At 42.1% G+C, this 12,687-nt stretch overlaps 1 protein-coding gene across 1 annotated transcript; it reads right to left on the bottom strand.

Moving 5' to 3' along the window:
- Window positions 1–279: 279 nt before the first annotated feature.
- On the bottom strand, window positions 280–11,713 carry mthfs (5,10-methenyltetrahydrofolate synthetase (5-formyltetrahydrofolate cyclo-ligase)). The gene is made up of 3 exons (XM_041943621.1): window positions 11,343–11,713; window positions 9,076–9,340; window positions 280–2,015 (listed from the first exon to the last, which is right to left on the bottom strand). The coding sequence occupies exons 1-3, from the start codon at window positions 11,451–11,453 to the stop codon at window positions 1,789–1,791; spliced, it is 603 nt and encodes a 200-aa protein (XP_041799555.1). The 5' UTR covers window positions 11,454–11,713; the 3' UTR covers window positions 280–1,788.
- Between the last annotated feature and the right edge of the window lie 974 nt (window positions 11,714–12,687).

Genomic DNA, 12,687 nt, shown 5'->3' with positions numbered 1-12,687 from the left:
ACCATCACTGCCCTGGTATTTAAACCAAACAACTTGAACAATGAGCTTTGTTCATAAGCTGTTCAAAACGGAAAGGATTCATTCTCGAGGAAGCATGCATGCAGTAAATTTCATAGTAATTTCCCTTCTTATTCTGGTATTGCCTCAGGGGGTGTCAACAAAAAATATGGACATCAGCATTTTCTTAAAGCTAAAATATATCATGGCAAGCAGCAGTTTGTTTCATAGACCTGCATCAACCTGAGCTACTGGATTAAATAAGAAACGTTCAACTCCAAATTCACAATTTGGTTTTAATGAATCACATAATGCAAAGCCAAAAATCAAACTGTTAGTTCATGTGGTGAGCCGAGGCAGTGAGCTCAGTTAAGTTCCGCTTAACGAGCTAGAATGGACACTGAATACTCCAGTGTTTGGTTTGTCTGTTCTGGGCTACTGTAGAACATGGCAGGACAGCATGGCGGAAAGCTCCGTCTACAGATATGAAGAGCTCATTCTAACGTAACAAAAACCAATTATTCTTATTTTCAGGTGATTATACACTTATTAAAACATACTTATATTCCATTTCTACCAATATATCCCCCAAATCTTACAGACTGGACCTTTAAGGTATCTTAGCCTGTTTGATTAAGCTGACAAGAAAAAAATAAAGAAAAAAAAACAAAACAGTGAATGACTTTTACTATATTTTATCAAGAAACAATATGTTTTACTTTTGTATGTGTTTGAATACTTTACAACGTGGGCCCAGTGTGTGTTTTAACACAGATGAAAACGCTCTGCTTGAAGCAATAAATTTGTTTTCCACACAAACATTTAACGATCTTGTTAAAAACACTTCAGATTGTACCTCCTGCTTCTCCCACTTTGAAAAATCCAGAACAAATAAGCAAATATTTTACCATTTTAAAAGCTGCTGGACCATAAAGTCTCTTACTGGACCGAAACGCTGATCCTCAGTGTATGTGCACTGGAAGATTCAGGTTTTCACATCACATGTGTTTAGGCTGCATATGGGTTCATGACTGGCTTCCAAACTAGTTGTGATGTCAGAAAATCCTCTTGTACATACACGTGTTAAACTCAAATACATGTGACGAATGGGAGAACTACGGTGGCCCTGAGAGCTCAACACACGCATGCAATTTGCTTGCGTTTTGTCTTTTTGTGTGTGTATTCTGAAGTTGCGGTGTGTCGAGCTCAGGGCCATCGTAGAAATCAACCTTCTGGTGTCAGACTCCAAGCGTAGCAACTGTCAGCAAAAGCATTTTTGAGTGAACGGGGAGTTCCAGTATTTCAGCTGAGGGAACAAGATATCGTTAAGTTTGACAAGTCCATAAGGTCCACTCCCTGGCTTTTCCCCAGCTGCATGTCTTAGCTCAACTGTCATCAAATCACCTCACTATGAGATGTCAGTCATGTGATCACAGGTGGTACATTAAAATATAGGACTTTTCCAAAAACAGCTTTATTTGTGCTTCTTTTCATTGAATTCTTCATTAAAGTTTGGTGGAATTCAATTGTTCATTTGAAGTATTTAGTTGTTAGCAAAACCTGCTTTTAAAAGCTTGTTATGGCAACTGCAGCAAGACATAAAGAGCAGAGTACTGACACAAAACAGCATCTTCAACGTAAATATCAATAGATCCAGTGAATTAGTATGTTAACCCGTATAATGCCGTGACAGATGGTTGCTTAGAAGGATGGCTGTATTCTAACAGCCAGTCCAGTGAGCCCAAACACAGCCCCTTTTGTGCTCATGGACCACCACTCGTAACTGAATAGCTACTCATCATCCTCATACAGGACTTCATCAAGGGGCACATCATTCGCGTCCACGGGAATTTCCTGACACAGCTGCTCTTTGAAGGCCAAGGCGATGGTGTGGGGCTTTCCCTTGGGGTGTCTCATGCAACGTTTCAAATAGGTGTCGTAGAAGCCCTTCCCTCGTCCCAGACGATTCCCGGCCCGGTCAAAACCCAGGCCTGGCATCAGGATCAGGTCTAGACCTCCTGGATAATGACAACAGATAGAGTAATCAGTGATAAAGGTCTGGAAAATGTCTGCTTTTGCCTGTAAATATAAACAGCTGACAGCCAAACCTTGTCCGGGATGTTATTTTGTACATTTCATGTCTCATTTCATACTTTACAAGGCATTTTAAGACCAAACATTAACATTTGAGACATTAAACTGTGAGCTCTTGAAAATCAAATTGTCTTATATGCTGACAGACTGAAACTGCTGAGTCATGCATCACCAGAAGACTGCACTTCTGCATCTATGGTGCTAATCTTTGGAAACTGCTACTGTACATACGTAACAGTAATGAAACAGGAGTAAAACCGTTTTTAGCCACAGCAGCAGCGTGACTCTAGGGGTGGAAAAATCAGTCCGTTCACCTTTTTGATCCACTCTGAAATATCTCAACTCTCTGATCCCCAATCAGTTTGGAGTTTATTCATCCAGAGTGTGAGTCCCTGTGAATTTGCTGATCCCCTGACTTTATATCTCAACATGTTCAGGAGTGTCAAACTCAACTGGAGGGAAAAAATAAATATGAATTAGCAGGCCAGACAAGCAGGGGGATGATCACAACTTTCCTGCTGGAGTGACCATGTTAGTGACTTCATTGGGATGGCAAAGTCCTTCTGTGTGAGTGGAGAAAGCCTAAAAAGGCTACGTTTAAGGGTGTTAAGGGTTTTCCTCTCTTCACTCCTCGTGACTGTTGTTTGAGTTTGAGTGAGTGAGTGTGGAAGTGAGTGATTGATAGCTGACTTGTGATAACACAGTTTTTTATTGGGTAACCATGGCAACATCTCACACAGAGCCAGCTCGTTCTTCTGTTTTGAACACTGTTAGACTTTCAGCAGGAGACCGGGTTGGCGTAGAGCACAGGATGTTGCTGGGACCTGACATGTGTGTAGAGATGGTTAGGCTCATGTTTTGCTCCAGTCATGTTCCCCTCAGACTGAACTGGCACAACAAGTGGCATTCGCAGTGCTCACAGAGAAGGAATACGCAATCTGCTGAATTCATTTGGAATTTGGAATGATCAGTTTTACAGGGAAAGTTCTCTGACCCAGCATACACATGACGCAAATTACATTTACAAGAGCCACAATGAAGATTGGAATGGGGCAGGAATAATACACTAATCACTGGCTTATATGGAATCAAAAAACGATTATTCGATCGGAAAATCATGCAACTGACAAACACAACATCTGAATTACAATGCAAACGATGGTGGACGGATGCTTTGCTTGACCATCAGTGAACAGGCTGCAACTAAACGTTTAAGTGTGTGTTTGGCTGCCTTACTTTAGCCCCAACATCTACAGTATGCTTATAATGTTTCCAGCTCCACCTGCTCCACTCTGAACTGCTGACCCGCAGCTCCATCCTGCTTTCTCTCCCCTTTGCACACACTTTGTGCATGTTTCCTGCCAACATGTTAACTGTGTCCTTATTTATTAATGATTAGATATATGCTTCATATTATACAGTAATAGCAAAGAGTAATGGCCTCACTTTTTGTCATGTAGACTTCAACTGCAGCCAAAGTTAATATTTTGGTACAGATAATGTTATCATTTTTCCTCTGAACTTCCTGATCTCACTGAAATCCCACTGCTGAACTTGCTGGCTCAATGCTGAGCCAGGAGCTGTTGTCTTAGATGGGCTGTTATTCATAACTTTTCCTGTCCTACCAAATATATTTGGTAATGTCTTGGTGAGATGTTTTCCTGTTCTCAGACCTGCGCTGAGCTCATTCCATCAGCACAATAACCAGCCATGTTACCAATCTGCAGCTACGAGTGTCTCTTCTCAACAGAAGTAACTGCAACTGTTTCTTCTTTGCAGCAGTAGCACACTAGTCAAGAGAACTGGAAAGACGAAGTAAATAATCATGAGTGAATGGCAGCAGTATTTCAGAGCGCAGCAGAAGGGGGGTTATGACAGGACTCTGGTCAGGTTGCTATGGAAATGTATTATCAACTTTCTTAACTTTGGAAACCACTCCCATCTCAGCTAAAATGTGGGAGAGCACTAGAGTCCAAACCTGCTGTCAGAGGTGGCCCGGCCATGGTGTTCATTATTTGAACAGCATTTATGAGCAAACACAAACTCCAGATCAACAGAAGTTGCCACAGAGCCGTAAAACCTGACCGACAACTGGTCCAGATGTGCTGCAGTCTTCGGATGTGGCTTCAAGTGATGGTTGAGAAGAAAAGATGAGATTCTTGTCTCTCCTCACATCTGCCAAAGACGTGAGCCGAGGGAAACGTGGACGTAATTAAGAGAAGTAGCACGTCCCCTCTTTCTTTTGATCTTTACAGAGTTTCTCTGAGAAACAGCTTCACAATCAAAATGTGGCGAGCAACTCTAAATTAACCAGCCGCTGTCTGCTGAGCATGGTGGTAAAGGAGCACTAATGGTGGATGTCTACCACTATAAAACTCAGCAGAAGAAGACGGCAGCGTCTGTCATTGCTCATCAATACACATCCACACATATTTCTAATTAAGACACTTGAACCAATGATGTAGCCTTTGAGAGAGATGTCCAAAAAAAGGGATAATTCAGGCTTTCTGAAATTTAATTACCTACAATAAATAGCAGTCAGCATGGCCCCAGTTTGAAGAAGCAGACCAAAACAGAAGCAAAGCAATGCACAGCTGTGGGATTTTAACCACCTAAAAGAAGGTAAATATGTAAAATGATAAATATCAGTTGAGGTGGACACTATATAATGAACATTTTCAGCGCTTTACATCAGACAGACACTTTAGCATTTTATTTTCTCAACTGTGAACAACACTCTCTGCACTGTCCAGACCACCAGCAAATAAACCAGAGAGACACTTGCTGACTTGCTGTCGTGCTCAACCATCAGGTAAAAAAGCGTTAAATAGCCACACATAAATAAAGTGACCTGCCAATCTAGCAGTGAAAAACTGCTCCAGTTTCCACAGGAGTGTCCCCTCTCTCTGTCTCCAGCTGTGTCTTTGTGCTGGCTCTGGTTCATAAAGGTATCCTTTTGTCTCCACAGTGAAAGACATTTCATCGTCGCTGTCATAACCACTCATTTTTACTTTCCTTCATTTGTTGTCTCTTGCTTAAACTGCTGAAATCCTGACCCAAACAGCTGATCCGCGCATAATGTAGTGAGTGGCATGCACAGGAATACAGACGTTCAACAGCTGAGTGTGTAGTGCCAAAGGAAACGGCTGTCTGATGGCAAGGTAAAGCACTGAAATTGTTCATTATAAAATATGGATAAAAAATGTTTTACTGCTGACCCCTTGCACAGCAGTACGCTGCTTAGCTTCCGTACTCGTACTACTTCCCTGCTTCTCCATGCCAACTGCCATCTACTATAAGTAATACACTGAGTAAATGTCTCATACAACCCCACTTCAACAAACCGGAGGCTACATTGGCTTTCTGCCACCTACAAAACATCAAACTGCACCCAAGCAGAAGAAACTAACAATCATGCTGTGAAGTCGCAGTTCCACGCCACCTGCTGGTAGCAAGGATCCTGCTCAGCTGCTCTGACCTCCTCCATCACTCTGGAACTGACATTGTTGTTGTATGTCAGATTGTGTACGATGCAAAAGACACTTTGAAATCTGATTTGAGCATCCAGACCGTCCTGACTGAGACACATCTGTAGAAATTTGATTAGAGTCATGTTTCAAACATCCTCCAAAGGTGGCCTGGATGTGATTTGCAAAAATCACATTTCATTTTTGCTGTCCAGACTTTCCAAAATCAACCTGGATACAGACCTGAATATGCCAACACACAGACTGGGGCTAGTGGTCTGAACTATCTCTAAAACCTCCACTTGCCACTTGTCAGAGACCGCACTGTGAGAGAATGGATGAGCTTAAAGCGAGCAGGAAAAGACTTGGCAGCATCCTGTATGACTTGGCCCACAAAGTAAACACAAGCAGTCCAGATTGTTACCCTGACATCGACAAGTGGTAAATTGTCTCTTCCACTGCCTTTGAGCAGTGCAGCATGTGACAGCACAGATCTCGCCTGTCACATACTCGCCTCTCAGCCTTGATACACATTCACTTGTCCACAGAGACATTTGACCAAAAGCCACCTCTTAACCTGTGGATGGAGACAGCTAATCTGAGGCTCCACCAGAGACTGGGTGGTGCAGTGAGGACAGTGAGGGAGACTGTTTATTGAGACCACTCTCTGTGTGGGATGAGTCTCATCTCGTGGTACTCACCTGAGTGCGTGACTGAAAAATGATGTTCACCCCTGCTTATAAAGAGCTCACAACCCCACCTATAGCTAGTTAGCCAGCTATGTTGGTAGCACATGCAGCCATGTTAAGATAAGTAAATAAAGTAAAGATAATATTATGCAATAGAAAGTGGAGTGAAATAATATGGGCGAATGAATTAAACTGTAAACTTCAACAGATTTGATTCTCCCCCCACCCCCTCTGCCCCGCTTCCTGCTCCCCCCTCTTCACGCGTCTAGAACCCAGCAGGCACTTCCCCCTTCCCCAGACCACCTTCACCTGCACCCTGCTCCCCCACACCTACACGGACTGTTCCCAGCACCAGCACCAGCCCTGGTTGACTTCAGCGGGAGGACACTACCACACTCACCAGTGAACATCCAGGGGGAGGACATTGAGACAGTGGACAGTTTCAAGTACCTCGGTGTTCACCTGAACAATAAACTGGACTGGTCCCACAACACCGACGCCCTGTACAAGAGGGGCAAGAGTCGCCTCCACCTCCTGAGGAGACTGAGGTCCTTCAGGGTGTGCAGACCCCTGCTCAGGACTTTTTATGACTCTGTGGTAGCCTCTGATATCCTCTACGCTGTCGTCCCCAGGTAACACAGAGCGGGGGTCAGGAGGGCCAGCTCTGTGCTGGGCTGCCCACTGGACTCTGTGGAGGAGTTGGGTGGGAGGAGGCTGTTGGCCAAGCTCACAGCCATCATGGACAACAGCTCTCACCCACTGCACCGGACGGTAGAGGAGCTGAGCAGCTCCTTCAGTGGACGACTGAGACACCCTCAGTGCAGGAAGGAGCACTACCACAGGTCCTTCATTCTCATAGTTATTATGTGCAATAACCCCCCCCCCCCCCTTGTGTTCTGAAGAGCTTCTGTAAGAGTAAATTTCTCCATTGTGAGATTAATAAAGTCTTATCTATTAGGAAGGATATGTTGAAAGAACTTGAAACTTGAAACTTGACAAACTAGACATCTATCTATCGTTTACTATTGTTTGTATTGCTCAGTCGTGATGGAGCATTATTATTATTCATTATTATTCATTTCTGTTTGAGGCATGTTGTCGCCAAAGCTGACCCCATAAAGCGCAAACCTAAGGGTGAACCAAGCGACCAGGAGATTATGGGACAAGAAGAGCAGGAAAAACGGGGTAAATATTGGTGTGGCATGTCCAAGATAAAGAGAACTTTGTGACAAGTTAGGAATTCAGAGCGAAGTCGGATTCGCATGTGTTCTACCAGACAAGTTAGCAGCCATGTGGCTAACGTTATAGAAATAATAATATACAAAACAACTTCTGCCTCGTCAGATAGATTTTCAGAAAACAATTCCCATGATCCCACGCTACTTCACAACGTGATCAAACTGTCTTTTGTTAGTGTTTTGATTGGGAGACCCCTAGCGGCAGAATTACATACTCTGTGTTTAGATGTTTATTAATTTTGGCATCATATAATTGAATACATAATAAGTCAGACTGGCCAGACATCACTTTAGGTCTGGGAAACCTGTGGATTCACTTAAAGGAAATATAAAAATCTACAAAGGTGAGAGGTTTGGTGGCCTTTCAAAATAGGGATTTTGAACTCATACTGAAAAATGGCGCCATAAAATTCAAGGTCAGGTGAACAGATTATACGGACGAGTGGCCGGGCATGCACACACTTCTTCTCTTGATGACAGTGGAAAAACCTCTTTAGAGGAACAACAGCTCTATCTGCTGGTGAATCTGTGTCATTTTGTTCTGGATCACACATCAGAAATGTAGCTGATAAGATCAGAGGTCAGAATCCTGAAAACTCCTGTAATGGTAACTGTGGACAGGCTGTATGTGACAGTGTGACTGTGTGCTGGGGCCAAAACGGGGTTCAGCTCATGAGGTTGATACCTTTGTTTCTGACTGAACGTGCCAATAAAGAATGTGTCAGTCACTATACTGAAAAAAGTTTCAAAATAGTAATGTTAAGTCTATTATGTTTACAAACCTACTCTGAAACTGTCATCACTGACCATCGCAAATGGAACATCAGTCAAAAAACACTCAGGTATTTTGTTTATTTGGTTCTCCAAAGGCAGGAGAAAGAGACGACTGGAGACAAAAACACGTGAACATCACTCACTTAGAGACTTATGGGGTTTGGTACACTTCTTATTTTGCATCAGAGATACTGTGATCACATTTAGTTTAGTTTTTTTTTTTTTTTTGGTCACCAATCCCAATACCAGTCATCACCAGTCACCAAACACAATATTATGAAAGGCTCAGAGGTGTGTTTCATTCTCAATATGTTGCCAGAATAGAATGTGCTTGCATCATTATTGAACTGCTGCCCAGTTCACCTGTACTTCAGTTGTTCCACAGATCCACACAGCAAAATAGCACTTTCAGCCAGCACATCTGGAGCAACTGGCTATAGCCAATACAGCCGTCACAAAAGGCCTCAGTCAGCTCTGATCCCAGCAAATCTGCATGGGGCATCTTTACTGCCAGATTAATCTATGCTGTTTATTTCAAAAATGTCAATGAAAATTAGATCATAGAGCATTGTATGACAATAATTCTTTTTTTTTTTCTAAATCTAAGAATGACGCACTGCAAAGAGCAAAACACTGAGCACAAGCATGGGCAACGCAAATCATTAAAACCAAACCAAACAGTTTGGTTAACTCTCTTCAACAATATCTCTGATCTGTTGATCAGCAATATTAAATTCTAGACTGTAGATAGTAATGGTGATGATGTGTATGTTTCTGTATGTGTGTGTTTGTATGTACGTGTGTGTCCATGGTTACCAGAAGCCAGTGCTTCCTCTCTGCTGTTGTCATCGTCAGCGGGCTGTCGGATGTTCCAGGATGTCAGAGGCATTGTCTCGACTTCCTGCAGACTGTTGAGCTTCAACATGTCCATATGGTTGCCGTTGCTCTCATATCTGGGAATGAAGCACCTTTTACCCTGTTTAAACACGTCTTTGATGATTTCCTCAGTGCACACTTCATCATCCATGCTGACAAACACGGCAATCCGCTGACAGGAAACATACTTGGGATGTCTGAACAGCTAAAAGAGAAGGCAGAGGAATTCAAATCAGTGACATTATCAGAGCCAGAGAGAGGTGTCAATATAAATTAATAAATACAATTAAGATTCTAATCTTCCATGAACGACAGAGAAATAACAAAGCTTTGTTCTGTGTAAATCATTATAGTTTCTCTTCAATGAATGTGAAAAACAAGAGCTGAAACCACACAAATTGATGATGCTGCATTCCCAGATCTCAGCTACTAGTTTGATGCTATCTACAGAAATCAAAGCCAAGTTGCAATAAACTAGAAGTTTATGTGTTGTCTTCTCAGGATTCCTGTGTATCTGGACAGCAACTTGACGTTAAGCAACCGCTGTGAATGGTAAAATTGACCAGATGCACAATGATGGAATTATTCTGGACATTATTATTATGTCATCTTATGCTCTCTTTTAGTTTGGATTGTTGAGCTGAGTCTGACAAAACTGGGGCATGTGACATTTTATTTTATTTTCCTGAAACAAGCCAGAGAACAGAGTGTGAATATGAATGAGGGAGCTACTATTGCTATTATTATTACTAGTGTAATTGTCTAGACGTTTCTCTTACACAGATGACGCTAATAATGTAATTAACTGTATCCTTACTGTAAATTAAACTGAGCCATTTTCATGTTAATGAATTAAGTTAAGTAGTGCTTGAGGGTTGTCTTTCATCATGTTCATTTTGACAGGGAATTTAAAAAGGCAGGTAGAGGACAGTGAGAAAGGAGAAAGGAGAAAAGAGAAAGTGAGAACCAGAGTCAAACACACCTCAACATCACACACATGCAGACAACAACATCCATAGCTATTTATGGGGTTGAGCACAGTTTTTATTTAGCAATATGGATGGCCTGATCAAGCTGTACTTACAATTAGCAAAGCAACATATTAACAGAATGTTGGGAAATACGGCTTCAAATGCAGTTCAGAGGTGTTGGAGGCAAACCGACTTTTTATATTTACCCAAATGTGCTTGCATCATGTATTTACACTGTTCCACTGAGCAACTGTGAAAAAAAGCTGAATTTATTTATCTAATACTGCACACACTCAGACTACTGCACACGCATAAACACTGATAAAAGTCACCATCGACCACACAACATTTACTGTTGACAGAAACCTTCATGGTGCAAAGCCAAACTAAAAAACGTGTCTCTCCAATTTGACAGAAATGCCAAAGTGTCTGTAATCTGGTACTGAACACCGCCACACCAGCTACAGCTGCACCACCAATTTACCTACATAACCAAGAGGGGTACTGTCTTCTCCATGGCCTGCTGCAGCACCTGGAATCACAGGCAACCCACTGGACACCCCTCAACCCACTCCCATCTGCACGCAGATAAATGACACTGACACATTTCAGACAGTTTTATCCCTTCTGAAATAGTTCAAAATTTCCCCGGCTCACTAATTACAAAAACACTATGTATTTTTTATGTATTCATGTTCTATCAGGGCATGTTGGGAACAAGGTTAAATGGCACAAATAGTGACCATCGGGAGCGCAAGTCTACAGTTACCAGGGCCAGACTCAATTAAAACATATGACATCTTAAGAATTTATTTACTTTTCAGTTGTTACATAACTGTTAGGAAGTCACTTTGAAGTAGAGAGGGTAGTTGGACAAACGTATCAATTCGGCTTGGTTTATAAAGACCAAAACCACTTTATTTCAACCAACTTCCCACTTTCAGCGCTGGCTGGCAGAAGTTTTTACCTCCATGATGTCCTGTGTCGTACAGGAAGAAGACCGAAGAACAGCAAAATTGTATCGAAATAAGCTTCATTTTACGACAGAAAAAAACTGGACCTATGAATTTGTAATGAGTATTTTAAACTCGTAGCTACCTGCCTTTAACCATGTCCAAGCAGCGGATCAGAGAACGGTCCGTTGACGTTCAGTAGCGGTCGGAATAACGCGGTCACCGCTGGCAGAGCTAACAGCCACCGTAGCTGCAGCACGTCGTTAGCGTTAGCTGTCCTTACCTTCTGAGAAAGCGCCGCAGACTGTCGTCGTTTCTCCTCGTCACTCAACGCTGCGATGCGTCGCCTTATTTCTTTCCTCAGAGCCTGCTTTGCTGTATGCACGGCGGCCATTCTGCCTTTAACTTCAATCCAAGAAAACGAAAGTGGTGGTTCAGCCAGCAGCTCTGGGAAGTTTGTCCTGTATAACGCTTTAGCTTCGGTTGTTACTTTGGAAGAAGCGATTTCGACATTTGCAGCGCTTTTTTTGCTTCATGCAACTTTCCAGAAGTTAGACATTAACCAGTATGTCAACATGTGACAGGCTCTGAGAGCGATGTCTGGCTGGCAGTCTCAGAAGTGAAAGTGAGTCCAGTTGACAGCTGTCAGCAGCAGCTTCTTCTTCTCCCTCTGTTGTTTAATGGCGGTTTGCAGACAGCTAAGAGGCTCATTACCGCCACCTTCTGGAGTGAGCTTCACACTGTTCGTTACATTCTCTTAATAATTACTGCGCTGCAGCCTTCATCACCTTAACTCCTCTGCACACCTAGTGTCATCATTGATACCTTGGACAGCATAAAAATACCTGCGGTCTCCTGTAGCCTGCACACATTTATAGATGATTATTCTTTATGTTTCATGTGCTGTTCCGACTGCTGTGACATTCAGATTATATGTAGTTTTAGCTATATCAATTATTTTGTCATGCTGTGGACACAGACACAGGCTGGATAGTGTCCAGTTGTTAGTAATGTCTTTGACAAGGATTCATAGATCATCCATTCATAGTCTAGACCTGACCTGATTAGACCAATATAAATAGTTTTCAGGCAGACATATTTGCTCCCCGGTCTGCCCCTCAAGCATCTGATAATATTCAGTAATTTTCCGACTCTTCTTTAAGTGTATTTTTTTCAACGGAGCTTCTGGACCAAATCCCTAAATACTTGAAACAATCTACTCTAAGTTTTGTCCATGTACTTTAAGACTGATTTCATTATCAATTTCCTCTTTCATAAAAACCTGCCTTTGTCTTTGCGACTGAAAATCTGAAAGCCGTTCCACTGTTCATGCTTCTACTGTCTCTGCTGCTTGTTGTAACTTACTACCTGTAAGTTACATACATATATATATACATATATACATACACTTATATATACACATAACCCCATCACCTGCAAATACTGAGAGCCCAGTAGACCTATCTACAACGCCAAATATTTTTTTTATTAATTGAAAGTAATTGAAGGCAATATTGAATTTACTATGTGACTCCCATAATAATGCTTCCCTATTCTTAATGAGATCATGTTATCAGTTAAAAAATGTCATCCAGCATTACATTTTCCTCTTGTTCACATTTGATGCA

The sequence above is a fragment of the Chelmon rostratus genome, chromosome 1 (genome assembly GCF_017976325.1).
Source record: "Chelmon rostratus isolate fCheRos1 chromosome 1, fCheRos1.pri, whole genome shotgun sequence".
NCBI classification, from domain to species: domain Eukaryota; kingdom Metazoa; phylum Chordata; class Actinopteri; order Chaetodontiformes; family Chaetodontidae; genus Chelmon; species Chelmon rostratus.
The sequence above is the reverse complement of the archived record's forward strand: the minus strand, read 5'-3'. Positions and strand labels throughout refer to the sequence as shown.

Excerpts from the sequence above, each read along its gene's own strand:
- mthfs (XM_041943621.1), bottom strand. The coding sequence starts at position 11,453 with ATGGCCGCCGTGCATACAGCAAAGCAGGCTCTGAGGAAAGAAATAAGG. Across the intron at positions 9,341-11,342 it reads CTGCGGCGCTTTCTCAGAAG|CTGTTCAGACATCCCAAGTA; the intron begins GTAAGGACAGCT and ends CTTCTCTTTTAG. Across the intron at positions 2,016-9,075 it reads AGAGGAAGCACTGGCTTCTG|GAGGTCTAGACCTGATCCTG; the intron begins GTAACCATGGAC and ends GTCATTATCCAG.